General features: G+C 37.4%; 2 protein-coding genes and 1 long non-coding RNA gene across 4 annotated transcripts; 2 read left to right on the top strand and 1 right to left on the bottom strand.

Annotated features, from left to right (window-relative positions):
- The first annotated feature begins 1736 nt into the window (after positions 1-1736).
- LOC113683128 (histamine H2 receptor) lies at positions 1737-2796 on the top strand. Its single transcript, XM_027200343.2, has one exon. The coding sequence runs from the start codon at positions 1756-1758 to the stop codon at positions 2707-2709; it is 954 nt and encodes a 317-aa protein (XP_027056144.2). The 5' UTR covers positions 1737-1755; the 3' UTR covers positions 2710-2796.
- Positions 2797-4274: 1478 nt separating this feature from the next.
- On the bottom strand, positions 4275-6016 carry LOC149042763 (uncharacterized). Its single transcript, XR_016188771.1, has 3 exons — positions 5843-6016; positions 5651-5710; positions 4275-5006 (listed from the first exon to the last, which is right to left on the bottom strand). It is a non-coding gene; the product is annotated as an uncharacterized LOC149042763 (long non-coding RNA).
- An 817-nt stretch (positions 6017-6833) lies between these two features.
- LOC149042762 (putative skeletal organic matrix protein 5) lies at positions 6834-15136 on the top strand. Of its 2 annotated transcripts, XM_089213515.1 has the most exons (5): positions 7076-7269; positions 13436-13548; positions 13690-13738; positions 13858-13993; positions 14421-15136. In XM_089213515.1, exons 4-5 carry the CDS (start codon positions 13880-13882, stop codon positions 14943-14945), a joined length of 639 nt encoding a protein of 212 aa, XP_089069641.1. In that variant the 5' UTR covers positions 7076-7269; positions 13436-13548; positions 13690-13738; positions 13858-13879; the 3' UTR covers positions 14946-15136. The 2 variants fall into 2 exon arrangements, with proteins under 2 accessions (XP_089069640.1, XP_089069641.1); XM_089213514.1 differs by lacking the exon at positions 13436-13548 and having other exon boundaries at positions 6834-7269.
- The last annotated feature ends 946 nt before the right edge of the window (positions 15137-16082 follow it).

The raw sequence follows: 16082 nt of genomic DNA, 5'->3' as shown, positions 1-16082 counted from the left end.
TGGAGTAGAAATGGAATCAAATTACATGTAAGCAGCTGTTAAGAGAAACGCTGTCCACCAAAGGTGAACGTGGCAGTGCCGTAAGATATTTAAATTATTGTTTGGATCTGAGAGCTAGGACATCGTGAAAAAAGATTCTGCAAAAATTTGCGATTTTGAATTTACATATGAAGAAATTCTAATTTTCACATTAGTTCACACATTTGAATAGCGAGGGTTAACACATTTTTGAGATGGTGTTTTACAAACACGTTGCTGAATTTGAAGCAGCCTAAACTCGCTTTAAGACGTTGGGTTAACCGAAAAACGGGAAAGAAACCAAAATTATATTGACCGTTTCACTGGCGTAGAGGTTGACGAAATTAATTCTAACCGTTCGTTATGCTAAAAATTAGCCGTAAAAATTTTTCTTTAGTTCGTATCGAGCTTGGGAGGAAAGGCCAATTGAAAGATATTTGGAAAGAATTAATTTAATCGGAGAAAAACACCGTTCTATTTCAGTGTTTTTAAATAAAAAAAAATATGATCGTTTTTCTTTATCTTATCATCCAAGCAAAGAAGTTTGGGCTGAGGCATTTTCACCTGAAACTCTACCGCCATATGAAAATCAGCGGGAAAACAGAAAGTTACTATTTGTCAACCCAACAGTGACAGCAGTCGCTCAGTCTTGAGTTATTACTGCCTGGCCCCTATGATGAAAGCGAGTGGGTAAAGGTGTATTAGAACAGTCAAAATCAATTATTAATTTCCAATATGAGTTTTAACGGAAAGGAATTAACCGTGAGCCGTAAAAGTCTTCATCCCATTAATGTCCTCCTCCAATCGTGTCATTTCGCATTATAGTTAAGAAGCATATCGTGACTGTTACCGTTCAAACCAGGGAAAGTAGGAAATCTGTAATTTCGACGACTCTTTTTGTGCGTGAGTTTAGAAGATCGCGATGATGTTTAAATATTCCATAGGCGGCCTTTCTCCACTGACAGGAGTTGGCTTTTTACTTCCCAAATGACTCTTTGGAGTCCTTTCGAAAAGGTAATAAACTAGAAACAGTCGGCTAGAAATAAATTGGCTCCACTGAAAGGAGTCATGTGGCTTTTTGCCTCCCAAATGACTCTTTGAAGTCCTCTCGAAAAGGTAATAAACTAGAAATAACTGGTGATCGCAGCGCAATTGTTGATGGAGGCGACATTGCTCATTCAATCAATCAATCAATCAAATAGGAATTTTTTAGAATAATGTCCTTAATAATATCAAGGCATATTATACAGAGTTTTTAATTTGAACTCTTCTGCTCGATTCATTAGTTGATTCACTTTTTGAACGATATTCATGCTTTACGGTTTTTCTAGGCGCAGGTATTATTTTTAGGTTGGCTTTGGAAAAAGCATACGTCTTCAAGTAATGTAACATCCTTTAAAGTCTTTTCACATAAGTGATATGATTACTATTTTTCTATCGGGAACAGGTGTACTCTAAAAAGACAGTCATAATAACGGTTATTTTAGAGCAATGTTTTCATTCTTGTCAGTCTTATTACACCTTTAATTTTCAGCTGCACTAAGAGTGCCCAATGATTGGACATAAGTTATATACATTGTCTGACTCTGTCAAGAGGTGCAAATCTCATTGGGTAGAGAATAAATAAAAGCAGTTTTCTTACAATAAATTGCGATCTGATCCATAATTTAAGATCAAAATATTAGTTGATCCTGGTTTCTGTGCCGTCGCATAAAGAAAATTTCAAAGTCATCACTAATGAGCAATTCTTCATCATTTTTCGTTTTTGTGACCACCGGCAACTGTGCAATAATTTTTCTTATTTTTCTGACGATTTTGGGTGATCTGGCTGTTTATGCGGCGTTCTTTTTGAACCGCTCTTTAAGGACGCGAACGAACGTGTTTTTCCTGAGTCTGGTGACGTCGGACATTCTTCTAGCTTTGCTGATAATGCCACTAGAGATTGTTCGTTTATCCAATTACCCGTACTGGCCTTTTGGGCCAACTGTGTGCAATGTTTTCAACTCGGGATTTGTTTCCCTTGGAAGTGCCTCCATCTGCAACTTATGTGCAACAGGAATTGATCGATATTTGGCCATTTCTCGTCCTTTACTGTACTGCCGAGAAATTTCAAACACCATTGTCGCATCAATTGCCTTCATATGGCTATTTGCATTTATCAGTGGATTTATAAGTTACTTTATATGGAGTCGATCTCGCCCATTTATTTGCGCAGACCTCTCTGCTCCCTTGACCTATTCCGTTTTGCTGTTACTTTTCGACCTTCTTGCACCATTCGTAATTTGTCTTTTTGTGTACGCCAAGATATTTCGAATATCTCGTCAACAAGCGAGAAGGATCAATTCGACCTGCCGTTGGATCGGAAGAGAGCATCACTATGCATCTCAGGCAAAGAAATCAGCGAAAACGCTAAGTATTCTGGTTGGTCTTTTCGCCCTTGCATACTTTCCCTTCCTCATATTTCATGCTATCGATGGTGCTTTCAACGAGCAACTACCGAATAGATTTTATTTCGGTGGTGTGGTAAAGTGGCTGGTTTTTGCCAACTCTTCATTTAACTGGGCCGTGTATGGATTTCTCAATAAAGAGTACAGGAAAGCATTACTCAAGATTTGTGGTGCCTTATGGTGTAAACGTCGCCACAGGATAACAGACCAAGATGATAACGTAGCCGCTTACACTATTTCGTAGAGGAATATGGTCCCGATTTAAAATCAGATTAGTTGAACAAATGTCAGATGGTAGTTACTCCAGAGGGGAGATGAAACTGTCTTGTTCGAAAGATTCTATATTAAGTCAAGAAATTTTGACCGCCTTCTTACTAGAAATCGTATCAATATGCAAAGACGGAGCCAGATTATTTGCTGAAAAGGAACTAACCAGGAGACTGATAAGTTTGTCTAGGCCATTTAAGATAACTCCCGATTTTGGTGGTCCCGAGAAATCAAATCAAATCAAATCCTCTTGTGATGATCATACCTAAGCAGCATCTATATGTTACACTCCAAACAACGATATGCAAGTAAGGTGCAAGATCTATTTCTTTCTCATGAGACTAGCTAAATTGAGCCTACGTCAAGGCACACCTCAAGACCTGTATTGTTTTCTTTCTTCATGTAGAAGGAATATCTGAGAGTTAAATGCCTGCCGTTGGGCAAACTTCCCCCTCCCCCCCTGATGGGATGGCACTTCCCCCTCCCCCCCCGATGGAATGGCATGATTAAATTGTTAAATTGCTTTCACTTAGAGACTTAGAAATATACGCCATGACTTTGTACATAATATACAAGTTTATTAGGGAAGGTACATAGTATGTTCCATGCCGTAGAAACCTTAGAACATTTCGCTTGTGAACGCAAAATGTTTGAATATAAATAAATAAAACAGATGTGTTTAAGGCAAGGAATAAAAAGGCAATCAAAGATTTTTCTGAAAAATATACTGTTTCAGAAAAGCTTGTTGCACATTATATTGGTCGGCGAACAGATAATGACGAGAACCGTGCAAAAAGAAAGCAACAGGAATACAATGACATTGACTGGGAAGATCTCTATCACAGAAATCAGTTATCATCCCTTAAAGTAGGTGAACTTGAACTTTATATTAATCACCACAATATTTTAATTAAAGGAGAGAAAGACGAGAAAGTGAGGGTGAAGGCACATATATTGGCGATAAGATTTTGACTTCTATTGTGCAGGACAGTCAGAACGACATTCAGCCAGCCTCTGACTCAAATTCAGAGTCTGACAGTGACATTGACAGGGTAGAGCGCATTGTTGGATTTAGTAGTAACTCTTTAGAATCAAATGACTCAGGAGATCAGGCAGCGGTTAGTCAACAGGAGCAAGAAGCTGAAGAAACGATACCTGAGTCTAGAACGTCTCGATACGGACGGAAAAGGACACGATTCCTCCAAGAAAACTATGTGCCATGGCATAATATACATGTAGAAATGTAAACTAGAACCTATAATAAAACACCAATTAAATCATAGTAGGTGAAAAGAAAAACTTAATCTGTAAGGAAAATGGAAAGCAACATCATAAAAATCTTCATTAAAAAATTCTGGAAAAGGTGTGTGACCCTCCCCTTAAATAGCTTACAAAGAGGTATGACCCTCCCCTCTTGGCACTCACTTTCACTGATGACCCTCCCCTCTGAGGCCCTGGCCCTTCCCCCCCCTCCTCCAAGAAAAAACGTACCTCCTCTTCTCTTCTCTCTCGTGCCTTCTCTTACTTAAGAATGAGATTCCAAACAATAAACGTGCATTTTATGAAACAATCGTTAAGTAGAATATCTTCAACACAGAATGACTACTGTACAACAGAATGTCTGGGAACTTTGTTTTATCAGCATCCATCATTGACAATTATTCTTAATTACTAGCGAAGGAAAACAAGATGATTACGTTTGAGCCGTTTGTTACACATCAGTAGCTATTTTTCCTTAAACTTTGTGATTTTCTATCTTCCGATTTAATCAATGAAAGTACGCATGGATAAACTGATAACCGAAGTTGTGCATTTGAAACATTGTAAATACGTAACTTATTAAAATATGTACATCTCTAATGTTGTTAATAGCTGGATGAACAGATAAGCAACTGAATAAATCAATAAATATTTCTGTCTATAAAAATCATTTATCTTTGTAATGTTCATTCTTTAACCACCCTAAAATGTCTGCATTGATACTCTACTGATAATTATATTTCGTGGTGTTATTAGCTTGAGTAGCAAGAGTTAATCCGTTCACCAACCAATGATGAATTGTATGGTCCAGGGTACTGCATACAAATAACGTACACACGTTCAGTAGAGCCCAGAAACAGACGAGAATCGTGACAAACCATTCGTCCGCCAATTGTTTTAAAGTTTTGGCAGTCATCCTGTGAAGTTATGGCGTAACGTAGCAAAACTTTTCTAATGTTGTTGAATAAATAACGGCGTGGAAATTTTCACAGAAGGAATGCTAATGTCTCTCCTCTGAAATAAAAGAAAAAAAAAAAAACAAATAGTAAGGTATTTGTCTTAGTCAATGCATCAGTAACTGACTGACAGTTTGACTGTCCGTTAGAAGGAAGAAATGAAGGAATGAGAGAAATAATAGATGGATGGATGAATGGAAAGAAGAAATATATTAGAAACCTGGTGAATTATTCATAATTTGCTTACTTTTCCTAGCTCTTCAGTAGCGCTTCCAAGAGGGAAGAGAACAATGGTATCCATGAATCATTTTAAACCCACAAACAAATTTCACCCGAGGTACATCTTTTAAATCTTAAGCCAGTCTCGGGCCTCTTACTACGCTTTTTCATTTTCATACCTATGAAATGAATTAATCTTATGATGTCACGAAATGACTCTTTCATTTTTGTCATGCCACATTTCCTTACTGAGCTTTCCCTTCACAGCTACAGAACGCACGTGTGTGACAAAACAGGATAAACCAAGTCTTCTGTAGGCAATTTGCATCCCCAGCTTTTCTGTTTTGTACATGAATTTTTACCAAAACGAATTTGGAATAATTCAAATCTATTTCGTCCCATTTTTTGTTGCGTTACACGGAAATGAGAACACGACCAACATTGTTTTTGTTTCGTGAGGCATAAATGACCCATAAAACTCACCTGTTATTAGAAATCTTTTTATTGGTGAAAAACTCAGAAAACTCCAGATAGCTGTTGAACCTGATAGAAAAATGTATAACTCGATCTTAGTCTTAGAACGTCATGCAATTAGTAACACGTTTTCTAAGACTATTACTAGGGCTAATGTCAACTCTGAACAGTTTCAAATCGCAACATAAATGTAACACCCACCTGAAAAATCTTTCGCAAGAAGATAACTGTTTACGGCGAAACAACCGAACTTTTAATTAATGTGGAGTGTGGGCCATGAATATTTATGTGTTTTGTTGATGTGAATGTGACGTTATTCGAAGTTTTTGTCCCTGAAAACTTTACGCAGCTTCCATTTTAAGAATGATGTCAACCCTACAAGAAAAGGAAATTTCTGGCTTGACATTTCGTCAGACCATGGCGACGAAATCAACATGCGTTATTTACCAAGCTTTCGTTTTGATCTTTGTCATCCCCGAGATCCCCTGGTAAATTCTGACGACTGATATCCCTACATTTCTTCGTCGGCTACTGTGTAGAATTTGGTGTTGAGTCAAGGCAATAGATTCCAACTGATCATATTCTTGATTTCTATTAACTGTCAGCTTGACCATGTACATTGAATCAAAATTGTTAGAAGAATTTACATCACTTCTGATAATCAAACGTTAAGAGAAAACCTAAATGTAGAAAAATACCCGACGGCAATCATGAAAAAATGCATCAAAAAAAATTTTTTTTCTAGATTATTTTTCTGGTTTTAAGGAATTTTCTTAATACGGCACATGTTCAAAAGAAAGCCATGACTACTGACCACACGAAACTGAAATATTTCTCGGCAGTAGTGCAATAGGAAAAAAATAATACTGGGTCATTAAACAGCAGATGACAGTGTTAGACTCCTATTTTTATGCTTAGCAGGCCTTGTGGTAGAAATCGTATCTCTGACCTCCAATTACGGACGCTCCCGGTTTGAGAGAACACAAGAAACTTCTGTTTATAAACATTTCATAATGGAACAAATATAAGCAACTGCGAGAGCTCATGTTATAAATTATGCGTATCCAGTATATTAGACGAAGGCCACACTGAGGAAATAAAAGCTTGATAGGATTCAAGACGTTTTTATTCAACAGTCTTGATTGTATTCCTCATCTTGTTGTGATTTAATTCAAAGAAAATGAAAGTTGGCAAGCATTTAACTCAACAGAGCCTTGCCAATTTGCCTTGTGTTCACACCGTATCAGAGGCCATCACACACTTCTAAGATATCCTGAATTTTTCCTTTGCCCATCAGCGTGCCTGCTAAAAAAGTGAAATGAAAATGTTCAATCGCTAAAGGACATGGTAGAAACCGAAAAACGTTAAAATATGCTTCAAATCATGCCGGTGATCTTTAAAAAAGTGAAATAAAAAAGCAGTCGGAAACAGCTTTTTTATTTCACCGGCCCCTAATTGGTATATATGCCTTAACATTCCAAAGCATCTTTCAGATTATGAAAAGGTATACGAACTCTTCATCTTTGACTTCTGTAGCAGGTTTTCTTCGGCTGCAGACCAAACCTGAACATAATGGATTGGCGATAGATAGTAATTAGGTCCGAGGAGGAAAGAAATCCTGTTGTCAGGTAAGAACAAGTAAGCATAAGCTTATAACAAAGTCAAAATGAGATTTAATAAAAAATAAGCAGAGCGAGGTTCTTCATTGCCCATCGAGGTAAAGTGACCGGGATCGCTCAAAAGTTTATCCCAAGCAGTGCATTTGTTAAAAAAAAATCTTAAGCTTTCTTTTCATTATAGAATATGAAAGCAAGACGCAACTGACTAAATTTTTACAATTACGCTTACCGTCGACTTAAATGTGAGTCAGTTGTCCACGGAAACTGGTACTGTTCTCAACCAAACAATAAATAATTACAGAGGGTGGAAATTGATGCAATTTTATTTAAGGTGCCTCGATTTGAATATATTCCTATGTTCCGGCAAGTTCACATTAGAAAGCGGAAATCATTCCACTACAAACACTCGTTCTCTAACCCCCCCCCCCCCCTTTAAAACATCTGAAACTGACTGCAAGTTAAATCCAGTGTTTTCATTGATATTTAGTGAAACTTAATCAATTGAAGACCAGCATACGACATGGCAAATGCAATTAAATTCAGGGCCGATTAACACGGTACGACTTTGTCGCAGGCGACAAGCTTGTAACAGGCTCACGTCACGAGTTTTTCTTGTAAATCAAATCTTCAAATCGCTTAATTCGCAGAATTTTGAAACATCTGTTAAAAACGCGGAGACGATCGTAGCCGAAATCGATAGAAAATGAGGGATCTTTTTTACCAATTTCTACTGATTAGGGAGTGGAAGGTAAAGGTTTTCTTGCGTCAGAATTGAAGACCAAATTGCCGTTCTTGGCAAGTCTTCCTTAACAAAATCGAAGATTACTTTTTCAGAAGAGACAGATATTTTTTACGCTGTGGTGTGAAGAAAAGAAGGTACAAGGAAAATTTTAAAAAGGACTCAAGGAAAACTGCGGTTGACCGAACTTTGTGAAGAATGGAGGAAAAAGTTGGTTCTAAAGGAGGAACTTTTGTTTTTGTGCGACTTGAGATAACTTGGCCGAGTTCTCTATATATCTCGTCTCTTACAAATTTTAGCAAAAGTGACGGCGGCCGAAACTTGTCGGATATGGGCCATTTTGTTTGTTGCTATTCCCAGTCTTTCGGAGTGGTATTGACTCGATTTTGACCACGGAAAGTTTCAATTTAGTTTTTCGGCAGCTTGCATATCCCAAAAGCATTGATCCCTCGAAGGTAACAACCCTCCGAAAGTCGTGACTTTCCATTAAAATTATTTCGCTCTTTAAAGATGACAGAATGAAGTTGAAAGATACGACAAGTTTCTTTCGTTGTAGAAAAGCCAAAATACACAAACCAACTACTTTAGTAGTGACTCTTAATAAAACTGTCAGCAGACTTTTTTTATCTGTCGAAATTTTACTCTGAACCGCTCATGTTAGGTGAACTTTCACCCCCGGGGGCCAGAAGCAAGACGCAAAGCCGAGGAAACGAATGTTGTAAGTTCCGAAAAGTCTTAGAGGAATGTTGTAGAATATTTAACAATTATTCCACGAAGTTGCTTGATATGAAATCATAGATAACCACCGAGTTGGTTGTAATAATCTCATATTCGACAAATTTGATTGTTTTGGTAAAAACGCAAACAAAAAGTAACCCTACTAACCAGCTGTTTTTGTTTGACAATGACTGTTCAGCCACTCTGAAAGGTCAGTAAACAATTAACTTTCGCTTGTCGCAAATATTACCACAACATATAAACAAATCATATAACACGTTTAGCAACTTAAAACCGCTTAATTATCCGCTACATACATGAAATATTTTCGTATCAAATGTAATGGAATTTTTTTGGTGGATATGGGAGTCGCATTTTCTTTTACTTCTGTTACTTATTTAATGGTAAGCTCTCATCCAACCTGATTTTTTTTCCGCCATTGCTTCATGGCTCGCTCTCCAAATTTTTTATCACTTTGTTGACGAATTCATTGACCGTATTTGTCGGAACTAGGTTACCAGCTCATAACATGGCTCCGTTCAGCCAATCAGAAGGCCAGAAATTCAATGACCGTGCTTCATTTTCTGCTAATCAGGAATATTCGTGCATTACTGCAAATTTGCCATGCTTAGTCATGCTAAGACATATCATAAATAGAATATGATGTAATAGTATATCTTAATACGTCGAGCTGTATGTATCATGACTAGTAATGACAAGACAGATTTTAAATAGAATCTGATATGTTTGTATAAACTTTCCTGAACTGTTCGGTATATTCAAATAGGTAGAGTCCTTTGCTACCCCCGACGTTCGGGTCTTCCCCAAATTATCCCTGTCATCAGATTTGATGTTAAAATAATATAACTAAAGAATACAAATAAACTTTTTTGGATGCTTTTTATTAACAACTGGATGAATCTTTGCTGCAAATCTTTCTAAATCATGATAATGCATTATTAGATTTCATATCGTTTGATTTCATCAGCTTCCCTGGAAAGTTTGCAACGTAGACATCTTGGTTGAACTGAATCAGCAACAATGGTTTGAGCGGTTATTAAGTAACGTTCGTGTCCACCATATATTTATATATTTGCTCTGACGAAGGGTTAACGCTCGAAACGACAGCTTCGGAAACTCTTAACAGTGGCTAATTTACGTTATCAACGCAGTTGATAAAATCAAATCATCTTCTAATTCCCTATCGGCGCAGCACCACAGTCTTTTTACAAAACTTATTCCCTTCATCATACATATTAGATTATTTCGACCGGGGTTTCAGTTATATTACCACTACTATGTAAAATTTTAATTTCAACGTTGTACGTGTCAAACACAGAAGTCTGATGACTGCTTGCACTTTCGCTGGAAGAAAGTTTTAACCACCAATTCAGGTCAACTTGCCTTATTCTCCAGTTCTCTCAGCGACATGATTGATAAGCCATTGGAACCATATCGAACTGATATCTGGCATATGAAGATAATCAGCCGGGTTTTATTATCTAAGTTGATAATGTAAATTAGCCACTATTAACAGTTTCTATAGCAATTGAAGCGAGGTTTGGCATTCATTGCATAAAAAAGAGTGTGAATGATTTTAGATCGTCTTCTATCTTTCTAAAGTCAGGAGAAGTGAATCTGAACTATCTATTGCTGATACACCGTCCTTCCCCTCAGTTACACAATTTGACAAAATTGAAACAAAAATTTTCAGTAAGCTTCCCTCTCTAGAAATATCTTATGATACGTAAGAAGATTTTCTGTTTACATCGCATAAACTTTACCTAGTAGAGCATAATCTTTAAGGTTCACCGACAAACTTTCGTCAATTTGCACGCACAGTGTATCATTGATATCATGTTGCTTTCCGGAGTGTATCCTCGCGTTTCATGTATTCCTACGTAAAAACAGTAGCGATATTTACTTCAGCAAACTGGATTGCCAATTTTTGTAGAAACCATTTGTCGAGTTCAATACTTAAGTGCCTGTGTCCAAAGTTCGCTATAAATCCTACAAATCTTTCTTGATTATCTAGCAATTTTATACTCGGTATATTTAGTAAGTAAACCCCCCCAGGCGGCTGGTATATCGGTTGATAATAGGCACGGCTGAGATATTGTCCGAGAAATGAATATTTGGCTGAGAACCGAAGCTTCGAGGGCAAATGTGAAGTTTCGAGGACAATCTCAAGCTGTAAACGGGTTTATCTATTTTATAACCTTGCCATCAATTTTCGTTTCTCGCGAGAAGCGGCATTTGAGATCAGCTTTTTATTGTCGCTGTCACTGGAATCAACCAAACGAGTTCGTTTTTCTTCCACGTGAAGTAATAAAGATGACGAAGGGAAACTCTTGAGCTGGCCTTATCCGTTGGCTTTGTTTCTTTTTTATGGAAATAATCGAAGGACAAATGTCAACGTAAACGTGGCCTAATGCGTGATAATTGTCCGGTGATTTGCAACATGTGACGTAAGCGAAAATTAATGGTGGATTATAGAGAGCTCTATTCCTCTTGGGAGACACGTACATAATTATCATTTTATTTAAAATTAACTTTTTTAGAGTGATAACGACTGATGAAAAGACAAAGCGATAACTGCCTGACCAAAATTAAAAGCAAACTTAAAAAGATTTGTCTTTTATCTAAAAGGATAAATATTAGAACATAATCATAAATTTAAACTTAGATGAATTGCTTCATTTTTCTGGAGCAGCAACAGCTGGGATCTTGCTCCCTACGATTAAAGGTTAAAATTGTAATACACCATTTCAACAAGGGGGAGATGATGATTGAAGGCTTCCGGTAGGCATCTGAGGGGAAACTTAAAAATAACTTAGAGATTTATAGGCCTTAAATGTAAAAGTGTATCTTGAATTTGATGGGTTTAGCAAAAGCTAGCCAGAGAAGTGTAATAAGGATCGGCATTTCGTGATCATAGATTCAAGAATCAGATTTTATACGAGTATCAGCGTTCGAAAACATTGGCATTTCTTAAGACCGTGCTCTGGAACACCAAACAGAAGAGAGTTACGGTTATCAAATTCTTTTATAAAAATTGTTGTAGTCGTGGCGGACGGGTACTTCCTAATGCAAGTGATGTTACGTAAACGATTAAAAGCAGCATAACACAATGAAACCCCTTGAGGTATTATGGACATAGTATTAGGGAATTTAGGAAACGACGACGACGACGGCGACGCCGTGGAAAACGTCGATTAAAAAGTGAACCTTCATTTACGAATCTCGCGGTACTATAAAGTAATTTAGTTTGTTTCTCACTGTCAAAACTGTCTCGAAACTGAAGATGGAACTCAGTTTTAAGTAAAAAATAGAAATTTAAAAAGTGGCCGTCGTCGTTCACGTTCTCCAGAAAACGGAAAGTTTGGTCATTTCACGTTGTTGTTTTGCAGAGAACGCAAAGAAATTCTATTCTGCTCATTAAACCTTTTGTTTAGGGACATTCCCGTTGCCATTGCCGTCGTGGTTTTCTTTAACTCCCTATTGTCGACAATTACTCCAATGTTTCTGGGATAATTGGAGGGTTGAATAAAACCCCGATCCAAAGCATAGCAAAGCGACTGACTGACTAATCGCAAATATCTCTTCTTTACTAACCCTTAAAATCCCTACTATCTGGTGGTTTGTACACCTGCTCAAACATCTGAAATTCACTCCTTCTTATCTCAGAGTGGTTCCCTCCGAGTTCAACGTCAATCTAGGGCTCTCTACGATGACGCAGAGGCAATGTTTTATACCATCAGAAAAAAAACTTTCAATCTGTGGGTTATTTCGCTGGTTACGTTGGTTAGCTATTTCTTACGGATAAAACACGAGAAAAGGCGGTAGAGTTATTATCAGGCCCACGATCTAACGTTGTGTATAGTTTTAAAAATGCTATTACAAATACATTTAATGAAAGTGACCAAGTTAAGTTATCTTATAGGGTATATATTCTTTACCGATTTCTTGATAGTTAATATTCAGGGTGCGAGTAAATTTTTTCGTTAGGGAAACGTGTGTATCTATGGCTATTTTGCTTTCACTTTGACAACGAAATTCTGATTTAATTCTATTTGTGGATATCCCGCGCGGAAAGGTCGTTGAACCCTCGTTTTAAGCATTGCAAAACACATCACGTATCCTGTTCTTTATATATTGTACTACTGCAATTAATTAAGTTATTTGACTCTTAAGAGTGATCATTGTGAACATATCTACGTGTACATATATGAAGCGCAGTAAACTTGAGTTAGGTACTGAAGGAAGCTTGTAGTTTGAGAAAGTCGTGACAATGGTGATGTTGATTTAAAAAAAAATATTGAACTTGCCAAGTGTCGTAATTGTTATGAAAATTGTGATATGTCCCCTATAACGAATGTCCGTATCTATGGTTATTGTATCTTATTCCTCAAACTCGATAACCTGTTTTTCTTGTTATGCTTAATCAATAACACCATGAAACACGTCTTGAACAGAAATTGATTGAGATTTGAAATCTCCTACAGGGGATTAAAGAAACTTATGAATTTAATAGGGAGAAGATTAAGTGAATCTTTCATGACACCTGAATGCTTTATAAAGAGTGAAGACTGTGCTAGCTTTTCATAGTTCGCTCTCGCGATAACCTTTGTCGAACGTTTGAAATTCTTATATCAACGGCAGTCATGAAATTTGGCGGAGTTCTTGTTCTCATTTGTCTAACTATTTTTGCAAATACAGGCAGAAAATTTTGCAGGGAAGCAGACCAGAAGCTAGAAGATCTCGCCAACAAGATTGAAGAGCCTCTTCAATCTTGTTGGCGGAGCTGGACTGTTCAGATCTGGGTTCTACAGGTTCAAAACTGTTGCGTTTTAGCTTCTTTTTTCCATACGCCCAGCTATCTAGCTCTTTAAACCGCTCTTTAGAAATAGCATACGCTTTTAATATGTGCGTTTAAAAAACCTTTACTGATTTCTTTTCGTAATTTTGCTCAGGTTGTGAGCCAGGACCAAAGTCGTGCAAAGAAATCTACGACAAAGACAAGTAAGTAGCAGAAAATATATGTTAGAATAAACAATTTTCTCCCCTTGCTAACGTAACTGATCAAGTTATAGAAAAGTTAAACCATTTAAAAACATGAGAGTTTCGACATCGTTTTGTAGGCCAAGCGAAAACAAGGCATACATGCTCCAAATGGATTTTGGAGAGCTACCTGTTTACTGTAACATGGATGGCGTTGGTCTTGGTGAATGTGGGAGTGGTGGATGGACGCTGGTTATGAAGATTGACGGGACAAAGGTACCTTTGATTTAAATGAATCGAAACATCGTGTCTTGAATCAACTGAAATTAAAACATGTTTGTGTGCTGATCTTAAAGTAGGAAAAAACATGTCGTCAAATTCAAACTAGCAATTCATTCGACGCAGCGATGCTGGAGAGACCGGTTGAATATAATTTCATCATGTTTGGTGTTAGATTCTTGAAAGATTGACGCTTGAGACTCGCAGCTGTGTTAATATCTATTTCAGAACGATTTATTTCTTTCATTGCGGCAGTTTTATAGATATTAAAGATAGAAGGAAATTTCCTGACTGTTTAAAATTAAAGAGATATAAAAGGCAGAGACCAATTTTGATTGTTTTACCGAGCGAGAACACAAGTCTTTCGATACATCATTCTCATAGTCTCACCATTAATTTTGGCTGTTTGCTTGGTATTTTGAAGCGAACGTTCCATTACGACTCACCTTTCTGGACCAACAAAAAAGAGTACGGCATTCCAGAAGGAGAAACTGGCTTTGACGATAACGAGTCCAAGCTACCCACCTACTGGAATACACCCTTCACCAAGATCTGTCTCATAATGAAAATAAAGGGACGACCCACGACAAGGTTCCTTGTTCTGAACGAGAAGGCGAGGTCGCTGTACGCCCTCATTGCGGATGACAAGTACCGCAAAACCAAAGTGGGTCGTGGAGCGTGTAAGAAGCTGATTGGCCCTGAGGCTTCCCTACAGCTCTCCTGCTACAGAGAGGGATTCAATGTTGCTGGCAATAACAAGAGTTTTTCGAAGGCAAGAATTGGCTATGTGGCCGATCAAGAAAACGATTGCCTTAGCGGCGATTCCAGAATCGGGTTCGGCACCGGGGGACACCAAGATGATTCCAACAAATGTGGCAATGAGGTTACAAACTTTGCGGATAACGGAGATAAACACATTAAGGCAATGGGGTATATCTTGGTTCAGTGAAAAGATCATCGTCTCAACTGAACACATTCCAAATAAAAAAATGGGTGAAGGGAAGGTAAACACACCAAACTAAAAAGGTACAACGAACTTTGCAGGTCTATTGCAACGTTTCAAATGTACGCAAACTTAAATTATGGAAAGTCTTCTCGATACTGTCATAAAGATTGAAATAAACGAGGGCTTAGATCAAATTTTTTGTGTTCATTGATGTTTAAGCGGTGATACATTGACCATCCTCTCCGTACTATTTTGTTCCGCCAAACTGATTAAAAAATAACTATTTGTTATTAAGTATTTTGAAAAATAAATTCCATTTAAAACCATCCACAATTACGGAAGTTTTTTTTTTTTATGAGGATCACTATATCCACATGCAACTATTGAATGCAACATCTATTTAATATATCCCTGCAAGTTAACAGAAAGTTTGGTTGGCAATGGAATTGAAAAATTTCATATCACTGATATAAATCGGATAACATGCACTCTTTCTGGAATGCTATCGTCAAATAAGTTTATTTTTTTCACATCTTCTAGTAATTATTAACTTGAGTGCGGTTTCATTCTCTCAAAAATTTCTTTGAGCCTCTAACTCGACTTCATTCCCGTTCGTGTACAATAAAATTGTTATCAAAATGAAAACGCACCTTTAGAAAAAGGTCAAGTGGGTCTATGTTCTGGCAAAGCTTAAAATATTCCATGATTTTCCTTTTACACGCCCTCGAGTGATATACAAGGTGTCTAAACATTTTTGCAACTGGTTGTAGCAACAAAACGCAGTAACTCGAGGGAGCGGAGAGGAGCGCGAAAATGAATGTCTCTATATACAGTAACTAGTAAACCCTCTTTTTACACTCGTTTTAAACCTTTTTTCGTCTGGTCATTTGTACCTAAAATAATAGGACCATGGGAAGACGATGGAGACCACAACGATGTTTAAATTTTCGCTTCATTAGTAGAACTGAAGAGAAATTAACAAATGCATTCCTTGTTGCCATGAGTCTGTTGAGTAATAGATCACAGATAAGTCAAAATGAAGTAAGAACAAAAATAGTGGCGGACGAGGCACAGACGAGGCGCAGCCGAGTGCGTCTCAAATTTTGTGACAGATGCCTCGTTGATGGCTTATATCAAGTA

The sequence above is a fragment of the Pocillopora damicornis genome, chromosome 7 (assembly GCF_964200805.1).
Source record: "Pocillopora damicornis chromosome 7, jaPocDami1.2, whole genome shotgun sequence".
NCBI classification, from domain to species: Eukaryota; Metazoa; Cnidaria; class Anthozoa; order Scleractinia; family Pocilloporidae; genus Pocillopora; species Pocillopora damicornis.
The sequence above is the reverse complement of the archived record's forward strand: the minus strand, read 5'-3'. Positions and strand labels throughout refer to the sequence as shown.

Bases quoted from the DNA above. Each gene is read 5' to 3' on its own strand.
- LOC113683128 (XM_027200343.2), top strand. From the start codon at position 1,756: ATGAGCAATTCTTCATCATTTTTCGTTTTTGTGACCACCGGCAACTGT.
- LOC149042762 (XM_089213514.1), top strand. From the start codon at position 13,880: ATGCTCCAAATGGATTTTGGAGAGCTACCTGTTTACTGTAACATGGAT. The intron at 13,994-14,420 runs GTACCTTTGATT...GGTATTTTGAAG, and splicing joins TGAAGATTGACGGGACAAAG to CGAACGTTCCATTACGACTC.